The sequence below is a fragment of the Pleuronectes platessa genome, chromosome 2 (genome assembly GCF_947347685.1).
Source record: "Pleuronectes platessa chromosome 2, fPlePla1.1, whole genome shotgun sequence".
NCBI lineage: Eukaryota > Metazoa > Chordata > Actinopteri > Pleuronectiformes > Pleuronectidae > Pleuronectes > Pleuronectes platessa.
In genome coordinates this window covers 4,203,232-4,222,852 of record NC_070627.1, presented here as the reverse complement: position 1 = coordinate 4,222,852, position 19,621 = coordinate 4,203,232, and the positions used below count along the sequence as shown (strand labels likewise).

General features: G+C 43.5%; 1 protein-coding gene and 1 long non-coding RNA gene across 2 annotated transcripts in view; one reads left to right on the top strand and one right to left on the bottom strand.

Annotated features, from left to right (window-relative positions):
• Positions 1-18,085, top strand: part of stab1 (stabilin 1) — a 46,641-nt gene extending 28,556 nt beyond the window's left edge. Inside the window, exons 44-70 of the mRNA XM_053411428.1 lie at positions 280-351; positions 642-761; positions 854-901; positions 1,825-1,905; positions 2,084-2,230; positions 2,565-2,699; positions 2,779-2,838; positions 3,027-3,203; positions 3,362-3,454; positions 3,660-3,806; positions 4,335-4,391; positions 4,475-4,634; positions 5,198-5,347; positions 7,216-7,320; positions 7,580-7,696; positions 8,309-8,441; positions 8,538-8,598; positions 9,092-9,236; positions 10,174-10,307; positions 11,086-11,251; positions 11,741-11,847; positions 12,178-12,297; positions 12,797-12,931; positions 13,844-13,948; positions 14,844-14,993; positions 15,226-15,330; positions 17,527-18,085. Coding sequence (XP_053267403.1) covers positions 280-351; positions 642-761; positions 854-901; positions 1,825-1,905; positions 2,084-2,230; positions 2,565-2,699; positions 2,779-2,838; positions 3,027-3,203; positions 3,362-3,454; positions 3,660-3,806; positions 4,335-4,391; positions 4,475-4,634; positions 5,198-5,347; positions 7,216-7,320; positions 7,580-7,696; positions 8,309-8,441; positions 8,538-8,598; positions 9,092-9,236; positions 10,174-10,307; positions 11,086-11,251; positions 11,741-11,847; positions 12,178-12,297; positions 12,797-12,931; positions 13,844-13,948; positions 14,844-14,993; positions 15,226-15,330; positions 17,527-17,583 — 3,087 coding nt within the window. The 3' untranslated portion in view covers positions 17,584-18,085. The remainder of the gene's footprint in view (positions 1-279; positions 352-641; positions 762-853; positions 902-1,824; positions 1,906-2,083; positions 2,231-2,564; positions 2,700-2,778; positions 2,839-3,026; positions 3,204-3,361; positions 3,455-3,659; positions 3,807-4,334; positions 4,392-4,474; positions 4,635-5,197; positions 5,348-7,215; positions 7,321-7,579; positions 7,697-8,308; positions 8,442-8,537; positions 8,599-9,091; positions 9,237-10,173; positions 10,308-11,085; positions 11,252-11,740; positions 11,848-12,177; positions 12,298-12,796; positions 12,932-13,843; positions 13,949-14,843; positions 14,994-15,225; positions 15,331-17,526) is intronic.
• Positions 17,925-19,447, bottom strand: LOC128424981 (uncharacterized). Its single transcript, XR_008333075.1, has 2 exons — positions 18,445-19,447; positions 17,925-18,354 (listed from the first exon to the last, which is right to left on the bottom strand). It is a non-coding gene; the product is annotated as an uncharacterized LOC128424981 (long non-coding RNA).
• Positions 19,448-19,621: the final 174 nt, after the last annotated feature.

Here is a 19,621-nt window from a genome sequence, read left to right as displayed (position 1 = left end):
TAACCGATGATACATCACAGCTGCTGTCACTAACCTGTATTCAGGTTGTTTTAGTCAGACAGCGTCCTGAGCATGAAATGATTCAGCTCTGCCCTCCGTCCCACTTCGTACCAGATGTTTTTAATGTGAATGCCCAAAAGAGGAAGGAAAGGAAGAAAATGATCTGGCTGGATATCTCTGGATGCACGTGGATTTTAAAATGTAGACAGCTTAATGTAGACCTGATGGATGAGGTTTTTTTCTGACTGTTTAATTGACTGTTTTGCTTTTCTTTTCCAGACGGCCTGCCACTGTCGAACGGGCTTTCAAGGATCAGGCAGATATTGTTTTGCTGCCAACCCCTGTAGAACCGTACGTCTACATATCATCTGTTTCTTCATCTATTATGTTTTTGTCTTGTTTTATGGAGACAAGTCTGAAAGGTCTGAATGACTTCTTTGGAAAGATCTGGCTGTTAGCATAGGCAAATGCAACGGACACAAGGTACTGGTGGGCGGCCACACAGTCAGAGTAATGGATCAATACATAAATATGTGATAGAGATAACCAACTGGTGATACATGCAGATTGTGGATTGAAGGTGTTTTAATTTGTGTCCTCTAACAGCATTTTGGGGATTGTGTGTGTGTGTGTGTGTGCAGAATAACGGTGGCTGCAGTAGATATGCTCGTTGTGTGTACTTGGGCGAGGGCCAGAAGAACTGCACCTGCACGAGGGACCATATTGGCGACGGAGTGGATTGTCGTGGAAATACCTTCTTTGTGAGTCGCCTGACTTCTGACCTCGGACTTGCCTCTGACCTCCTATTGCCACACCTGTCCTCTTCACAGGAGTCTGTTTGTCTGTCTTACAGGAGGTGTATCGAACGCCTGAGAACCAGTACCTCCACCGAATGCTGTCTGTGAGTTGTTGTCGTTTACTTTCAAATCCATAAATGAAATACTTTACTAATTTGATGCTGTTTTGTAAACATATTGGATGGGTTGTTTAAAATTTATGCTAATTCAAGATTCAAGATCTAAGATTTTTATTATCAAATGCACAACAATTACATTAAGCAGTCGCTGGCAGTGAAATGCTTGAGTCAGAGGTTCTCTTATAGCAATGCTCAAGTTATTACAACCTAACAAATAAAATAGAAATAGTATAAAATAGAATAAAATAGAATAAAATAGAATAAAATAGAATATAAAAATTTAAAATAGAAAATAAAGTATATATATCTAAATATATATAAAAACAGCTGAAGAGAAAATAAAACAACAATAGTGCAATTTGTGCAATGGTGCAAATATGCAAATATGTCACGGATATGCAAATATGTCACGGATATGCAAATATGTCACGAATATGCAAATATGTCACGGACATTGAATTACTATGTTGAACAAAAGTGTCAACTCACTGTGACGCCATTGCTTTGTGAACTGATGTTTTAAAGCCTTGAGTTTGGAATTTTGTCCGGCGCCATCTTGGTTTTTGGTGGTAAATCTTCTCATATTAATATATGTAGTTATAAATATGTAAAAAGATGGGACACACGATATCCCCCAAATGTGAAGCGGCAACATCTTGATCGCCCCCTGTTGGCTGGCAGCAGCAAAGGTCATGGGCATTGGCCAAGCAAAAAAATTAAATAATGTCCTACTAATACATTTTTGCAAAAGAAGTTTATTTTGTGTAGTTCTTATCACACTGATGAATTATTCTGTTTGGTTTGAGTTCTTCGATTGGTTAAAAAGGACCTGATTTGATTTGCCTCATGAAACTGACCTCAGATCCATCGTCACACAAGTTCTTCTGTTATTTAAATTTTTTTCTCAGTTATCAAAAACTCGGACTCTTAATGATGGCGGACCGGTCACTGTCTTTGTTCCTGTTATGGATATTTACAATGTTACTATTGTAAGTACAGTATCTACTTTTTGCATATAATCTAATGCAACAATTGGTTTTGCCAATAAATGTATTTTCAATAAAGAATATTAAAATATACATCTATTGCTATTGCATGATATGTGTATCATTGATATCTGTGTGTGTGTGTGTGTGTGTGTGTGTGTGTGTGTGTGCGCCTGTGCAGATTGAAGAATGGAGGTTACATGGTCGTCTCCCTGACTTGACCCTTAACCACCTTGTTGCCTGTGAGAGTTTGACCTTGAGTGACCTCAAAACAACCGAGCGTGTCGTCTCATTGTCGGGACACATGCTACACTTCAGCGTGCAGCAGGTAACACACACGGTGTCTGACCGGAATGAGAGAGACTATGAATTATCAACTCAATATTAATACAAGTTTAAAAAATACGGTTTCACTGTTTGGCTTTTTTTATTCTTTTCATTTATACCAAACAGCAGCGATTCAGTCGATGCTCTGTCATACTTGCATTTAAAATAATGACATTTGGATTTAAGCGGTGGATTTGATTACAGGGAGGGCAAAGTTATTCTGTCTGTGTCTGTCCAACTGTCCCTGTCTTCACCTTTTATTGTCCATTAATCTCATCTTTGTTTGTACCTGTCTGTCTCACCCGTCCCTCTCTCCTGTCTGTCTCCCCCTGCAGGGTTCAGTCTGGATCAACAACAGATCGAGGATTGTGAAGAGTGATTACACCACAAACGACGGAATCATTCACCACATTGACACGCTCCTGACACCTTACCAGCTGCAGGACAAACCACCTCTCCAGCCCGACAGGGTTTGAGTTTAAAACTATCGATGATTGATCAGATTTAATAGACAGAGAGTGTGACCCCCCCCACCCCCTCTCTGTTTAGATGAACTTCACCACAGCAGCTGCATTTTATGGCTACAGCCGCTTCTTCAAACTCGTGGAGGTAAAACACGTTTCTCTTCTACAGCTGCATCTGCCACGCTGACAGTGTTAGGAGTTTGCAGTTGGGTGTTTTTTTCGATTCAGTTTAATATTAATATAGATACGATATCTTTACATGAACATTGGGTCAAAAAAATGTGCTGGGAAAAGTGAAAGTACTGCTAGTAATCTGTATCGTTACCACTGTAGGATGCAGGGCTACTCCCGGTGCTCAAGATGGGCGTCCACCAGCCGTTCACCATGTTCTGGCCGTCAGACCAGGCCCTCAGCTCCCTGCCGGCCGAGCAGCAGCGTCTGCTCTCCAGTCCCGACCACCGGGAAGTCCTGGCTGCCACTGTGAAGGCTCACATCATACGTAACGTAAAGGTAGGAAAAAGACACGGGTAAAATAAGATCAATTATTGTGACAATTAATATGCTAAAATAATATTGGATGTTGGACATACATGATTTCCTGTGTGTGTGTGTGTGTGTATGTGTGTGTGTGTGCGTGTGTGTGTGTATGGGCGTGTACGTATGTGCAGTTGACCTCTACCCTTCAGCTAACTAAATATCGCAAGGAGTACCGCACCATGCACGGATCCACCCTCAAATTCAGCTGTGACAAGACCCTGGTGGTGAGACAATACACACTGTTTCAAACCTGTACTGCCGCCAGCCACCAGGGGGCAATCACTATGTTGATTACAATAAAATCTAATTACAAAAATGTACCTGCACTCTCCCACTGGTTGTGTTTTAAAAATGTTATTGTGTATGTGTGTGTGTGTGTGTGTGTGTGTGTGTGTGTGTGTGTGTGTGTGTGTGTGTGTGTGTTTTCAGGGGACTATATTGATAAATGAAAATCAAGCCAAGTGGGTGGAGTCCCACCTGAACTTCATAGAGGGCGTGGCCTATGGCATTGACCATTTACTGGAGCCACCCGGCCTGGGAGCGCACTGCGACGACCTTGAAAACAGAACTTCTTACGTCAGTTATGCTTTTACTTTTATTTTTACTTTTATTAGTGCGACTGCTTTGCTGTGCGCTCACATGCTCCTCGCGTGCAGACATGACACAGTCATATTGAATCCGCTGAACTCTTATTGTATATTTCTTTGCGTATTTCACAGCAACTTTTTGCAAATTTGTTTGCAAAGTCAATGAATGTCAATGACTGTTATTAGTGACTGAGCTAATGAGCATGCTGTATAACAGAGATTTATAACTTTAATAAATGATGTAAAATATAACTGGAGCTAGCATGTTAGCCGTTAGCTCAGCAACAACAGTAGTTCACCCACTAATCCTGTCCCCATGTCACAGAACCAAATATCTCCCGATCATCTTGATTTGTGGTTTTAAAATATAATTTTTACTGGAGTGAGCGGGCTTTAATACTGCAGCTACCACAGCTGATGTTATTAGTGCCAGTGTTTCGAGTGTGACTGCTGTCGTTTTTTAAATGTCCTTCCGTTGGAATGTGGACTGAATCCGACTGTCTTTTAAATGTCTCAGGGGAGGTGTGACATGTGCCTCTTCCCACCACCCTGCCCCATCGGTCACCAAGATACGGTACGACCGGCCTGCCTCCCTGCCCAAAAATCCGGAAAATAACATTAACTGTGGAAATAAATGTAATTCATGCTTTTTTCCAGGGGAAGGTGGAGCCTTGTCCGATTCGCAACAGGCTGAACTACAGACGTTTTGGTTATTACCCGTCGAATCCTTTCAGCCGAACGGGCTGTAAGAGAGTCTGTCAGTCTCCGGTCTGGGTCGCGAAGTGCTGCAAAAACCACTACGGCCGAGACTGTCAGGGTAAGGAAGCTAAGGGAGGAGGGGATGAGGGGAGGGAGTGAGGAGGGAAGGTGGGAAGGGAGGGAGGGAGGACAGATGGGAGGAAATCTAGTGTCCTCTACACAGTTCATTCTTGGAGATTTACCGTTTGTGGGAAAAATGTAAAGATTGACCTCAGGGTGGCGCTAGTCATAATCTTTTCATCATTAAAATCCATGTTAGAGCCTCTGGAGGGCAGCACCAGGACTCAGGGCATTTCTTGTTATAATGTTTTTCAATGAATGGGGAAAACAAGTATACATCTGTTCTGTAATTCTATTTGCATCCTTGAAGACTTGAAGACCATCCTCAGTTTCTGTCAGTATGTCCATCCCCTGTAAAAAAAAAGAGTTCTTCCCCCCGGAGCGCAGGATCAGAACCATTCATTCCATTCTGCTCATCGAGACAATTTATGATGCACCATCGACCACAGACCCTCCAGCTGCTGTCAATCAAATACAGATGTGGGCACGCCTCTGCTGCCTCTTGATGGGCCCTCTGTCCAGAATGTGTTTTTGATTCTATTCTTTCCCTCTGGGTTCCAGTCTGTCCAGGTGGCGTGGAGGCCCCTTGTGGACACGGCGGGGCCTGCGACGATGGTACGCGTGGTTCAGGAACCTGCAGGTGCTCATCAGGCTTCAGCGGAAAAGCCTGTGAACGCTGCCGCACCGGCTACTTCGGCCCCAACTGCACAGGTACAGCAGAGATACACATGCAGGTGATCCTCCGAGGTTATTCACCTACTGGATCAATGCTAGAAACAGTCAAAATCATCATCTTTGGCATCATATATCAGATTTTAAAAGCTTCCCAGTTGCTGGTTAGATTTCAGTTCAGTTGTAGATTACATTACATGTCCAAAGCGACTTACAATTAGTACACTCAACATCTATGAGGGGCCATTTTTAGGGGTTCAGTATCTTGCCAAGGACACCTCGGCATGCAGATGGGGAAGAGTGGGGATTGAACCGCCATCCTTCTTGTTGGAGAACGACCACTCTACCGCCTAAGCCAAACCGCCCCCCCCCCCCCCCAGATTGATAAATATGCAGATTAACACTCCGACGCAAACACATCTCATAATCATTTCTTCTTTGAGACCAATGCAAAAAAAACATTTAGGCAGAAGCTTCTTGGATTCAGGATTACTTCAAGTTAACTTCTTTTTCAACAGTTTGAAACTCCCGCTGTGCCGTTGTTAGATGAGAACTCTCGGAAATATCCAGATTGGTATTTTCAATAATCTTCATATTCTCACTGGACAAAGAAAAGCAGTGGAGCTTCATTCTAGAAGCTGATGTCAGAGAACATTTAGAATCTGTGCTCGGATAAAAAAAACAAAAAAAACTGAAATCATCAGACAATTATCAAAGAACTGATCTTTGAAGCACTGATTTAATCCTGCACCCCCCCTACACCCACTGAACCCCATCAGTTCTCCAGCAGACTGTCGCCATAGCAACACAGCACACTCACCATCACACAGCTGGGTGTGTTTCCAGCTCCGGATGAATCCGCCAGCTGTCGTCACTCAGAGACGCCCAAACGTGAATCAGCTGCTGATCCTCCTCTGTGTGTTCGCTGGAAACAAGGAAAGGTTGTCACGCTTCAACCTGATCTGATCCAGAGTCAGAAACGTACTGATATTCAGGATAAAGGTGTTTTCGGATTTCCACAAAGTCTGCAGCTTCAGCTCGTGGATGACACAACATAATGTAAAGCTCTGATTGGCTCCTACCTGGACAAAGGTAGTGGACTTCCTGTCTTCTGGTTTTTGAGGCTTTTGCCTTTAAGCTCCTAAAAGACAACATGTGTTACAGTTGTGAGAGACTTTCATTTTCATTTATTGAGATAAAATGCAGAATAGTGGAGATGAAACACTAATCAAAAAAAGATTTAAATCCAATGACAAAATACAAGATAATATCAAAATAAATACACAAATGTAAAATAAATGTATACACAATAAAAGTTATTAGTAGCGCCCAAAGGCCATTGAAAACAAACATGTGTATAGGTTTTGTTTTAAAAAGTCAGTGAAGTGGGATCCAGCCGCTGCAAAGTCCCAGTCTCCTTAACCCCCGAGCCTCGAGTCCCAGTCATAAGCAGCTAGTTTGGGGTCTAAGAGTTTAGAATCAGATTATGCCTTAAAGAATTAGTAAAAGAGCCCTGAAGACAGTGCTCTATTTGACAGTGTGGCTGATCTTGCTGTGATCCAAACCAACCAGTCACAGTACACTGGGAATGAAGCAGAATGTTCGGGTAGATTTTTTAAAGACTTTCCCTGATAAGGTTTAGGTAACGCCCTCAAGTATCAGCTCGATGGCCAGTTATGATACACCGGCATATCATATCACTTGGGTTCATGAGAAATTCTTTGCACACTATGACGTGGTATCACTTTTATATTGATGATTAAACCCCCAAAAAATCCATTTTCTTCTTAGCCTTGGTGTGTCAAACAAAAGGAAATGAATCAGACTGTTGCTGCAGGAACTCTGCATGTCAGGAATAACTCCTCCGCAGATGGAGTCATGGTTTCTCTCCCTCTTTTCTCTCTCAGCCTGTCTCTGTGGACCGAAGGGAAGGTGTGATCAGGGCATGGAAGGTTCAGGACAGTGCACCTGCCAACCGGGCTGGAAGGGCGAGACCTGTCGGATTGACATTGGTGAGTTTCCCTCTGAATACGATCTACATGAATCCAGGATGTTTGACGAGGAAAAGTCTGTTTTCATGAAAACACCAAGACTTGTTATTTGTTCCATAATGTGTGTGTGTGTCCTTAAAATAATAAAATATCCCTAAAATTGACTTGGAGGATTGCACAGCTTTGCTCATGATCTCCTGAACTGTATTTTCTGTTCAGAGCCTTGTGTACCTTCTCACATCCTTTCCACCATTGATGAATCATCTATCTGTCTGGACAGGCTCGATCCCAGAGGAGTGCCGGGAGTGTCATGCCCAGGCCGACTGTTTTCCAGGTTCTGGGTGTCGGTGTAAACCTGGGTTTCGGGGAAACGGTACCTCCTGCAGTCCAGACCCACGTGAGTGTTCTGCAGCTCAGGAGGTTTTACCAGCCCGAGATAATGAATCTCTGCAGACTGTTGTCCACATGATGACAGTGACTCTGAATGACAGTAGCAACATGAATATAAGACGTTTCAATAAGATCAGGGGTCGGATTTATAACCGTTGTGTACGCACAAAACCGGGCCTGAAACGTGCGAACGCCACTGTTCACGCCAAAGTTACCTCAAATGAGAGAAACCATCTTGAAAAATGTATTTGACGACTACTTTGAGTTTTTTATATCGGTCCATGTCCCATCCACCAACATAGAGGAGGCAGTGCTTATGACCTATACCGCAGCCAGCCACCAGGGGACAATTACTTTATCTAAGTCCAATGTGGGACATCTAAACAGAACCCCATGTAAGATGAGAAGCGCCACAGAACAAGTTGATCACTTTGAGAATCACATTTCACATTGTGACATAATTTTCAGACATTATTACAAAAACATTGAGCGTAGCCTCTTCAAAGAAAGGTTTGGCAGATATTGCAGTTCTCTGAGGTGCAGGTGCTGCTCAGCATACTGCGTAACGATGAGGTGTAAATCTGAAGGTGTGAGATTAGTTTGATTTAACGCTCTGCAGCTCCAGACCTCTGCTCCCTGTACAACGGCGGCTGCCACCAGAGCGCCGACTGCAACCAGACGGGACTGGTCATCAACTGCACCTGTCAGAGCGACTACCGAGGGGACGGCTTCTCCTGCGAACCCATCAACAGGTCGGTGGAGCGGCGTTCACACACGGTTTCATATCAACGTGTTGTCAGATGGAGATGTGACGTCCAGCTTCTGGATTCTTTCTCTCTCTCTTCCAGGTGTGTGGAGGAGACGAACGGCGGCTGCAGCGACTTCGCCTCCTGCAAGTTCACTGGTCCGGTGGGTAAAACCAGTCCACTGGTCACTGTCTCTACAGGTCATCTGATAATAGAATTCAAACGTTGTATACATTACCTAAACTCTATTGAGATTACAAATGTAGAGGTTTAATATTAACAGAGATTGTGTATTTTATATTATTTGCCAAACATGTACCTAAATCTCTTTTCCCCTTCCTGTGAAACACTTTGATGACTCCTCCTGGACTCAGGAGCTTTTCTGCGAACATCTCGCTTCAGATCTCGGCTCAAACATTTATGGCCTCCCTCTACAATTAATCGGTTAAATCCACAACGGACTTTCCTGAAGCCTCGTCACGTCGAGCTGCTAGCTGCTTACAAACACACACGTGAAACACAATCAGTCTTATTGGCTGCTCAATGCAATCAGTTCAAACTCCCTCAAAGTGTCAGGGCGACAGGTTTACTGACCGACTGCCTCCAAACACAGACTTCCTGTTTGAACCTGGTCGCTCTCTGATTGGTTCTTGCAGAACGAGCGGGCTTGCGAGTGCCTGCCGGGCTACGTGGGGAATGGAGTCCAGTGTCTGGAGAAGCTGGCGCCCCCTGTTGACCGCTGCCTGGAACGTAACGGAGACTGCCACCCAGTGGCCTCCTGCAAGGACCTGCATTATCATGGTAACACAACTGCACTGATGTTCATCACAACAGCAACACATGATGGATCTATTACCTTGGTGACACTTGAGAAGTGCCTTGAACTCAGTGACTTGGTAACACACCACACAGATGTTTATTAGAATAGTAACACATCTGGGATGACGACCATGGGAAACAAATACACAAGTCTCTTTTACACTGGTAACACATCCTTAACATTAACTATCATCAGAGAGGCAATAACATGGTAACACAATGCTAGTAGCGTTTATTACCATGGTAACATACTTGCACTGCCCGTTATTAAAACAGAAACTCATCCATAATATCCTGTTACCACGGTAACACCTAACAATAAATCCTCCCTGTAACACTAGATATTCTTATCACCATGGCAACACAGAATCCATCCTGTAACACCAGTTAATTTGTGTTACCGTGTCGACCCCAGTTGATACCAGTGTGATCACCAGTTGTGTTGCTTCTTCGGAGCGGCGGCCATTTTGTCTCCACTGCCCTACTCAATGCAGTTGCCATGGTAACCGTAGCTTCGACAGTAGCTGACCTTTAAAGTGTTCATGTTACCATGGGGATGTTATGGGAGACCTGGTTCAGTAGTACTGGGTTTGAATTAGTGTCGTTTCCCAGTGAGCCACAAGCTCCCAGTGTGAGTACAACGGGCGACGCCCACAACTCGTTAAGACCCTGAGCTCATTAAGGCTCGTTGAGCGCTGGATGTTTTAATTGTGTCGATTCCCAGAGATCACTGGTGCTCGGTGTCAGTCGTCAGCGTGTAGTGTCTGATACCAGTGCAGAATTGTGGTGAAACAATTTTTCATATCACAATAGTGTGAGTTTTGTTTTCACTTCAACACTGAGTTGTTTCACTGAACACTACAGAAGGACAGTAATCGAAAGGGAACAGTCAAGGTAACGTTGGTTATTGTGGTCTCAGCCAACACAGCCGGAGTGTACCACCTGCGCTCTCCAGAGGGGAAGTACAAGATGAACTACAGTGAGGCCGCCGCCGCCTGCCAGGCCGAGGGCGCCGCTCTGGCCAACTTCACACAGCTGGGAGACGCACAGCAGGTAAACCACCTCCAGGGGGAGTTTGAGAGAGACAACCCACTGCTCAGTTCACCTCACACACACACAGTGTAGCTGTTAGAAAAGACGTTGAGCAGACTCTAACTCTGGCTCATTAGGAACCTCCCCTAAAAATAATCCTAAACATTCAAGCACAACCAGGGATTAATTCTGAGACGTGAGAGAAACAGGGTCGAATACACACATCTGTCGTGACCCGTGAACGACCAAACAGTGAAGAACCAGGGTTGATGAGGAGATGAGGTGCAGGTGTGAAGGCTGGTCAGCAATCAAGGAGCCAGGAAACACAAACACACACAGACAAATACACACACACACACACACACACACACACAGGGGAGCATCTGCGACACAGGAGAAAGAGAAAACTGAAGATGCAGCTGAGACTGTGATCAAAGAGTAAAATAGGAGATTGCAGAAACATTTTAGAAAATACTGATGAACACACTGACAAACACTTCAGTCAATCTGTTAATTCATTAATATCGATCTCATCATCTCACTCCTGAATCTATGAGGCCAGATTTATTTTGGACGCAGGCGATTCTCAGAAATCCAGCGGGAGATGCTTAGTTCACCTTTGGATAGAAAAGCACCTGAGGGATGTCTCGTACAGCTTCAGGGTGATTTGTGCTTTTGTAAACAACGTGTTCCAGTTAATTGTGAACACTCATTCTCATGTATCTGCTGCAGCAGTGCATTCTGGAACATGTGATCAGTCATCCATCTTGCTTCTGTCCTTCTTCTCTGGTCCTGACAGCTGGGGATGCATCTATGCGTGGCCGGCTGGATTGAGGGGGGGAGGGTGGGCTACCCGACCCGCTTCCCTTCTGTCAAATGTGGAGACAACCACGTGGGCCTGGTTATGTACAAAGAACCCGTGGACCAGAGCAGCAAGTACGACACCTACTGCTACAGGCTCAGAGGTACTGCGGCAGCACAGATCAGATCCCAGTCGACAATCTAGAGCTTGTACTGGTCTGAAAATGATTCACTGACAAATTACGTCATGATGAATCACAAAGAGTTCAATGCGTAGTTCAAAAAGCATTTTGAGGTATCTGCATGCTAAAGGACTATAAGACACATTAGTTTATGATCATGAAGAAGAATGACATCATCATGACATCACTTTAAGTCAGGAAATGATTTATATCAACTCTATTCTCTGGCAACCAATCAGATTAAAGACATGATCATATGGTATAAATGATGTCATTAGTACGCCAGAGTCCAAGTAAACCTTTTCATATCTGTGTGTGTGTGTGTGTGTGTCTGTGTGTGTGTGTGTGTGTGTGTGTGTGTGTGTGTGTGTGTGTGTGTGTGTATGTGTGTATGTGTGTATGTGTGTGTGTGTGTGTGTGTGTGTGTGTGTGTGTGTGTGTGTGTGTGTGTGTGTGTGTGTCTGTGTGCAGATGTTTCGTGTACATGTCCCACTGGTTACGTCGGAGACGGAGACTTCTGTAACGGCGTCCTGACCAACGTTCTGGCAACATATAGCAGCTTCTCCATCTTCTACAAGGTAAAAGTGACGCTTGGACCATTTAGATAATTCTGCTTCACCAAGGAGGTTATGTTTTTATTGTTGTTTGTTTGTTTGTTTGTTTGTTTGTCTTTTTGTTAGCAGGATTAGGCAAATAGAGCGTCTCTCAGAGAATAATACATGGATCTCAATGATATTTATGAATGTGTGCAATTTGGTTTCCCAATAAAAATGTGATTTTATCAGGAGACTGTTGGGCGGAGTTAAGTGCTCTTCTAGTTTATTTATGCTTTTGAGGTTACTATGGAAAAATCTTTACAGTTATGTCTCTCTCTCTCTCTCTCTCTCTCTCTCTCTCTCTCTCTCTAGTTACTGTTGGATTATAGCGACTCGACCTCAGACGGCAAACAGCTCGTTGAATTCCTCTCTCACAGGAAGTCAGAGGTCACACTGTTTGTTCCTTATAATGACGGCTTCAGCCCAAACCAGGTGATGTACAAAATCTATCATTGCTTACGAATGACTTATTTCAATAATATCACATATTTTTTACATTACTGCTTATTAAAGTGTTACTCACATCTATTAATCTGACTAAGACGAAACAATACCTACAAGACATTTTACATTTAATCAATACATTTTACAAGAACATTTAGACAAGTTCTATGAGGTTGAAATGATCAGCTATGAATACATTTTGTGAATTAGACATATTTGTAGATACTGTAACTAGTATTTTGTATTTACTCACATCTGCTCGTTCACCAGTTAAAATGAAGTGTTTTTAGTTCATTTGATTACTTTTGGTTCCAATGTTTCGTTTAGTTTTTACCTTTTGACCATTGTGCTGTGCTTCCATTTTGAAGAAGTAGTCGGCTCCACACTCTTTTTAACCTTCAGAACTGGACTTGCGTCAGAATACACAGGTTCACACTGAGCGGCTGGTGACTCCTGTTCTGTTTCTATTCTGTGTTTGTGTCCTCAGACTCTGTCTGGTAGAGATCTGGAGTATCACATCTCAACCAATCACAGCAGACGACTGTTCAAAGATCTGAGGCCTGAGGAAGTCATCACATCGAGGCTCGGGTTCAACCTGACCGTTAGCCACGGCAAGAACGAGGTCAGAGACACGTGCACACAAACACACATACACACACACACACACACACACACACACACACACACACACGCACACACATTGCTTCATTAATCAAAACAGGAAAATGTAAGAAAACATCAGACGTTCATGGTCCCACAACTTAGCATTTATTTGCAACACATGTAAGAAATGGCTTATGACACATTAATGTACATTTAAATTACTGTTGAGTATTTAAGTTAAAATGGAAAAGTCACTATTAAGAAAGACTTTAAGCTGTAATACGTAGCTTATTTAATCGTTGATTAGCAGCCACTAATAACACTTTGGGTTGCCAGGTTGTGGAAAATCCTTCTCCAGCGTGACACTTTATCAGGAAGACTTCCTAAATGACTTTGAATTAGCACAAGCTGTTTTAGGAGGAGATATTTTTAGAGATAATTATTCAACCTCAAAGTTAAAGAATTAACATTCATGTTGCACAAGCTCTTGAAATGAATAAGCAGCTGCGCCAGTCGTCTTTTCCCGAGGGTTAGGGATTTGTCCCCAGGGACAAGACAACAACAATCCCTCCTCTGGCTGTTGATGTGTTAAAAAATCCAAATTTGGCAGATGTTCCAGATGTTCTGCAGCACATTTAAATAAGGTAATAAGACAAAAGTGTCACACTGGAGAAGGATATTCCACAACCTGGCAACCCACACGTAGTCCTTATTAATGGAAACTGAACTGAACCATCGAACATGTTGTGCTCTACAGGATAAGTTCTGAATGTCCTGAAGTGTTTTCCTATATTTTCATTCATCACTGGTTTCCACAGGATGTGTTATAGTTGTTAACAGGTGCATTAAATTGTTATTGCAGCTTAGAAAATGCTAAATGAAAGTTTCCCCATGTTATTAATATGGATTTTTTGCTGTTGTTTCCCCTCAGACCTCGAAACTGGTGAACAAGCGGCTGCTGTTGGACTGGGACATTCCTGCTGTGAACGGGATCATTCACATCATCGAGAAGCCACTGTCTGCCCCCCCGCCCGCGGTGAGTGAAGATGGTTTAACCCGGAGCTGTTGACAATAGACCGTATTCACACGACGGCCATTTTCCTCCGATGCTCAGAGTGTGAAGCTCAAATGCTGCTACGGACAGAAAACTGTTTGTACTGCTGTGATCCCGGTGTTTAATTCACATAAACACAGAGAATGATCAGCAACTGAAAGACAATTAGAATCTGGAGGGACGAGAGGCCATGTTTCAAGGTTAAGCTCATTAGCTCCCATTAGACAACAAACTCAAGGTTTTAACAAACACATCTTTCTCTTTAACCACATCCTGAGTGTCAGAGTCGAGTCGCTGTGGGGGATTAACCAGGAACAGGCCTCAGGGCTCCTCCTCTGAGTGTTATCACATTATTATCACACATCTACACAAGTCACCAAGGCTCCCCCCCTCCCCCACCAACACTTCACTGCAGTCTGAACTCACATGGTTCAGTCAGGAAACGGTTGAACACTCCACTATCACAAAGATCCGTACACCAGAGACTGAACACCAGCTGCGTGAGGCTTCTCCACTTCCTCCCACGTTCTAGAAACAAAGCTGAAAAGATCTGGATACGAGTGCGGCCATCTTGCTTCTTTGGAGTCAGGGTCTGGGTTGTAGAGATCACAGAGCTGCAGTAACAACCCCCCCCCCCCCCCCCCCGATACACATGTCCGACCAATCCTAAGTCAGTCTCAGCTGTCAATCATGACCCCGTTTTTTATAGCATCACCTAACTAATTAAAACCAAGTTCACCTGAAACATCAGCACTTGAACAAACATGTGAGAAGAAGGAGTCTGTATTTATTTACGCTCAATAGGGCTCGTGTGATGTCCTAACATGTGCATTCATTGTCATCACCTGTTTGTGTTTGTTTTAACCGCCACCTCCAGATCTACTATGACGCCTCCAAAGGCCACGGCCACTCCAGCGGCACAGTGGCAGCCATCTTGGTTTCGTTGTTATTGGCGTGTGTGTTGGCTGCGCTCGGCTACTACGTCTTCAAACACAAGACCGATGCCTTCCGCTTCCAATACTTCAGGGTGAGTTTCTCCCAGTATGTTCTCATGGTGACCAGAAGGTTGAAATGGGAACGTAAAGTCTTTTCTTAGGCATTTTTAATGAGTACATGGACCACAACACAAATTTTTATCGTTGTTGAACAGATTTTAAAGCTTGAAGTGTTTGATATTTGAACAGATTTTAGGTTACTCTGTGTTTCCGTGGCTCGGTGTCGTCCTGTGAACATCTGACTGTTTGTGTCCTCTGTGACAGGACGAGGACGAGGACGCTGCAGCAGGCGGCAGCAACAAACCAGCGCTGGTCTCCATCCCCAACCCTCTGTACAGCGGCTCCAGGGCCTTCACCGAGCCGTTTGGGGTGAGTGGGCCGATCGGAACGTTTACCTGAATCACTGCTTTATAAGCAGATTTTTTAAACCAGAATCATATATCAATTAAGTTTTATTTGTAAAGCCCATATTCACAAATCACAATTCGTCTCATAGGGCTTTAACATGGTGTTACATCCTCTGTTCTTAACCCTCAGCAAGAGTAAGGAAAAACTACTAAAAACCCTTTTTAACAGGGTAAAAATACGTAGAAACATCAGAGAGAGCCACATGTGAGGGATCCCTCTCCCAGGACGGACAGAAGTGCAATAGATGCCACGTGCAGGAAAACATCATCCAGATTAAAGTTTATAGCAGCATTTGATGAGGGTAAACATCTTGAAGGATAACTTCAATACCTCTATGCCTTTTTAGACTAAACGCTTCCTATTTTATAAAATAGAACAAGTAACGTTCTGGCGCACTAATTAGCTCTAACTATAAGCTTTATCAAAAAGGAAGGTTTTGAGCCTACTCTTAAACGAACAGATGGTGTCTGCCTCCCGAACTGAAAGTGGTAGATTATTCCACAGCAGAGGGGCTTGATGGCTGAAAGCTCTGGCTCCTACTCTACTTTTAGAGACTTTAGGGACGACAAGTAGGCCTGAATTCTGGGAGCGGAGTGCTCTAGTGGGTTGATAAGGTACTAACAGCTCTTTAAGGTAAAAAGGCGCTATATTATTAAGGGCCTTGAAGGTGAGGAGGAGAATTTTAAATTCTATTCTAGATTTAACTGGAAGCCAGTGTAGCGATGCTAATACTGGAGAAATGTGCTCTCTTTTCTTTGTTCTCGTCAGGACACGTGCTGCAGCATTTTGGACAAGCTGTAGAGTCTTTAACGACTTACTGCTGGAGCCTGATAATAATAATTACAATAGTCCAGTATCGATGTAACAAAGGCGTGGACTAGTTTTTCTGCATCTTTTTGAGAAAGGACATGTCTTATTTTTGAGATATTACGCCAGTGGAAAAAGGCGGTACTAGAAATTTGTTTTAAGTGACTATTAAAGGATAAATCAGGATCGAAGATCACTCCCAAGTTTCTGACTGTTTCATTGGAAGCAAGGGCAATGTCGTCTAGCGCAGCTATATCATTAGATAAATTATCTCTAAGGTGTTTGGGGCCAAGTATTATAACCTCTGTTTTATCTGAGTTTAATAAGAGAACATTGTGGGTCATCCAGGTGTTTATGTCCTTGAGACATGCTCGAAGTTTAATTAATTGATACTTTGTTCAGGTTTTATTGACAAGTATAACTGGGAGTCATCCGCATAGCAGTGGAAATTTACCGAGTGTGTCCACAACACATTTCTATGTTTTCCCTCCTTATTGCTGGATTCAATCAGACTCTTGTGGAGCTTGAAAATAATCAGAGTGAGAGTGTGTTTCATCTGTTGTACAAATTGTGGTTTTCTTTGCCCTAGAATGGCCCTTTATATTTAAGTACTTTATATTTAAATACTTTATATTTACATCGGGAGCGGTTCCTCTCTATGGAGGCAGCCATGTTTTTTTTTACTGTAGCCCAAACTTGACAAACTAAAACTTTTGAGTTTTTATGACAACTGAAGGCTTCTCCTTCGTGTTTGGAAGGGGAGGGTGAGGGTGTTCAGCTGCAACGTGCAACTTCACCACTAGATGTCACTAAATTCTACACACTTGAACCTTTAAAGGTGATGATGCACAAAAAGATTTTTTTTAAACGACAAACATTAAATAAACGAAAAATGAGAAACAGCTTTTTCCCAACTCTGGATGTGGCTTTTGTCAACAGTTCAACAAGCCTCCTTCAATAGTCAAATTTTAATAGAAATTTGTCTATGACATACACACACTAAAAATGCCCCCATGAATTAATCTGTCTAATTAGCCAATCGAAGTCAACTTTTCCATTTCTTCAAAGCATTTGCTGCGTCACCAGCTGTGTAACTGGTTACTACTCAATGTAGGTAGGTTTTAAACATCATAAGGGATTCCTCACGTGCTGGTTTTGAACATAAAAAACAGTTGAACAGTTGAAACCCAGCAGCTGTTAGGGTTAGGGTTGTTTCTTTATGACTTCAGCCAGTTCTCACGACTCTTTACTTAAGTAACAGTTGAAAGTTATTTGTGAACGGCCCTGCGCACTGAGCAGTAATTATTAGTGTCCGCTTCCTGGTTTGATCATTTTCTCTCCTTCCTGCAGGAAACCGGTCCGGGAGAGGAACCAGCAGAACCTCCAAAGATTCTGGACCTGGACTAGCGAAACCAGTTAAAACAGAACCACTGGAGCTGTGTACAAACCACCATAACCTACTGACTGCATCGTGGTTCAGCTTTGGACAGTTCACATCCACATCCAACTAAGAATGAAAGTTGTCAGTTTCTGAAATGAAAAAGTATTTTTATATTTTAAATGATTGTGTTTCTGTGACTTGTTCAGCTCCTTGTTTTGCTTTTCGTGGCACGTGTTGTTTGTTCCGGTCTCAGCAGAGACAAATACGATGTAAAAAAACAAACAGTTTGTTTATCAACAGGATCACGTAAAAACTACTGAGCAGATTTCCATGAAAAATCGTTGGAAGGATGTTTGTATCCCGACTCACTTGGTGAGTTAGGGACTTTAATTCACGGATCCTGATGGAAACAAATATCAGGTAAATAAAAGAGACTGATATGTTCGAGTCTGCTTGTCATGCTGCTGTGTCTCTACTGGATATTGGAATAGTAAAAGTTGATCACTAGAATAAAACTATGAAAACAAACTCCATCGATCTTATAACTTATTTTCTTTATTATTAACACCATGGAGCCATTTCAACGTTCAGGCTCATTCTCCCTCTGATTGGTTCTCCACCGACTCCTGAGAAGAATATCCGGCTCCTCGGTTTCTGAGTCTCCACTTTGTTCACCAGCAAGTCTGTAAAGCTGCTTCCTCACATGAACTGAAGTCCGGACATTTTCCTGTTTACGACGCAGACGTCACAGTCGGTTGCTGCAGATCTTTTCCACAAATTGGACTGTGGGTGAGGACCTGTGAGAACACAGCAGGAAAATGTGTCGATGTGCTGTGGACAAACACACTTTGCATTCCTCAGTGGATTTACATCATGACACCTCTCACCTTGACGCTCCGGACATCTTCCCCTTGTGGTGAATGTGTCTTCACATGTCAAAGGCAAAGTCTGCACCCAATCTGGAGTTCATGTGTGAAAGCTATGAAACTCAGCTCAGAGCAGGTTTGAATTAGTGTTTTCAGGCATAAAAACAGGATGAAAAGTCAGGGTTGGCTGAGACTGACACGTGATTGGTCGAGCGTGTGTATCTGTGATATTCACGGATCTTTACCACGATCACTACAGAGCAGAGTAGTGAAGCTGAACCTACTTAACTCATGGGGGTGTTAGATTACGTACTTTTTAATCAGGATGGGAAACGATGGAGATTTCACGTTTATTTCATGGTCATCCTTCCAACTGTCAATATTTCAGTCTGGACGAATGAAAGTCAAGCTACTATCATTAATCAGCTTTTAAAGCCAAAACCTCCACATCCTCTGACCCTGCACCTGTTTGAATAAAAAAGAAATAATGATCCTTTCTTGGATTTCCTTCATTTCTTTGCTAACAAATACTTGTATCGATTATTTTAGTTTTCACGACAACCACCAAACTCCGGGTCAGTGTCCGATGTGTCCGTGTGGCGTCTGTGTCTGAAACATAGAAACGTTCAAACACAGGAAACGTGTGTTGTTGACCCAGGCAGTGTGGAGGCAGCCATGTTGTTTAGGATGGCACCTGCTTCCTCTCCTCGGCTGCTCTGATCTCACAGGATGACACGGTTGTTGTTGTTCTTCTGCGTTGAACTCTGGCTCCCGCCGACGAACCCGAATGCTCCGTCACCATGTGCCTTCGCTTTAAATAGCCCGACTTCTCTGCTGCTGACATTCAAGACACCAAACCACCGGCCTGACCTCCTCCCTCTGCCTCCATGTGAGCAGATCAACGCTAACTGGGAAACACGGAGCAGTGGGATTCTACGTATGGGCCACATCAAGAGCATCTGTGATGAGGCAACCTTTTCAAAATGGAGAACGAGCAGTTGTGGAGGTTCCGGCTGCTTCTCCACATGCCTCCCTCCCTCCCTCCCTTCCCCCCCCCAACACACAAAGAGCTGAGCTGCGGCGCTGGCGGCAGAGCAGCCGCCAGGTTGGGGGGGGGGGGGGGGGGAGCCTGGCCTCCACTGCTGCCGGCTGCCATCTTCACAGACCTCATTAAAAACAGTGACGCTGGCTCACGTCT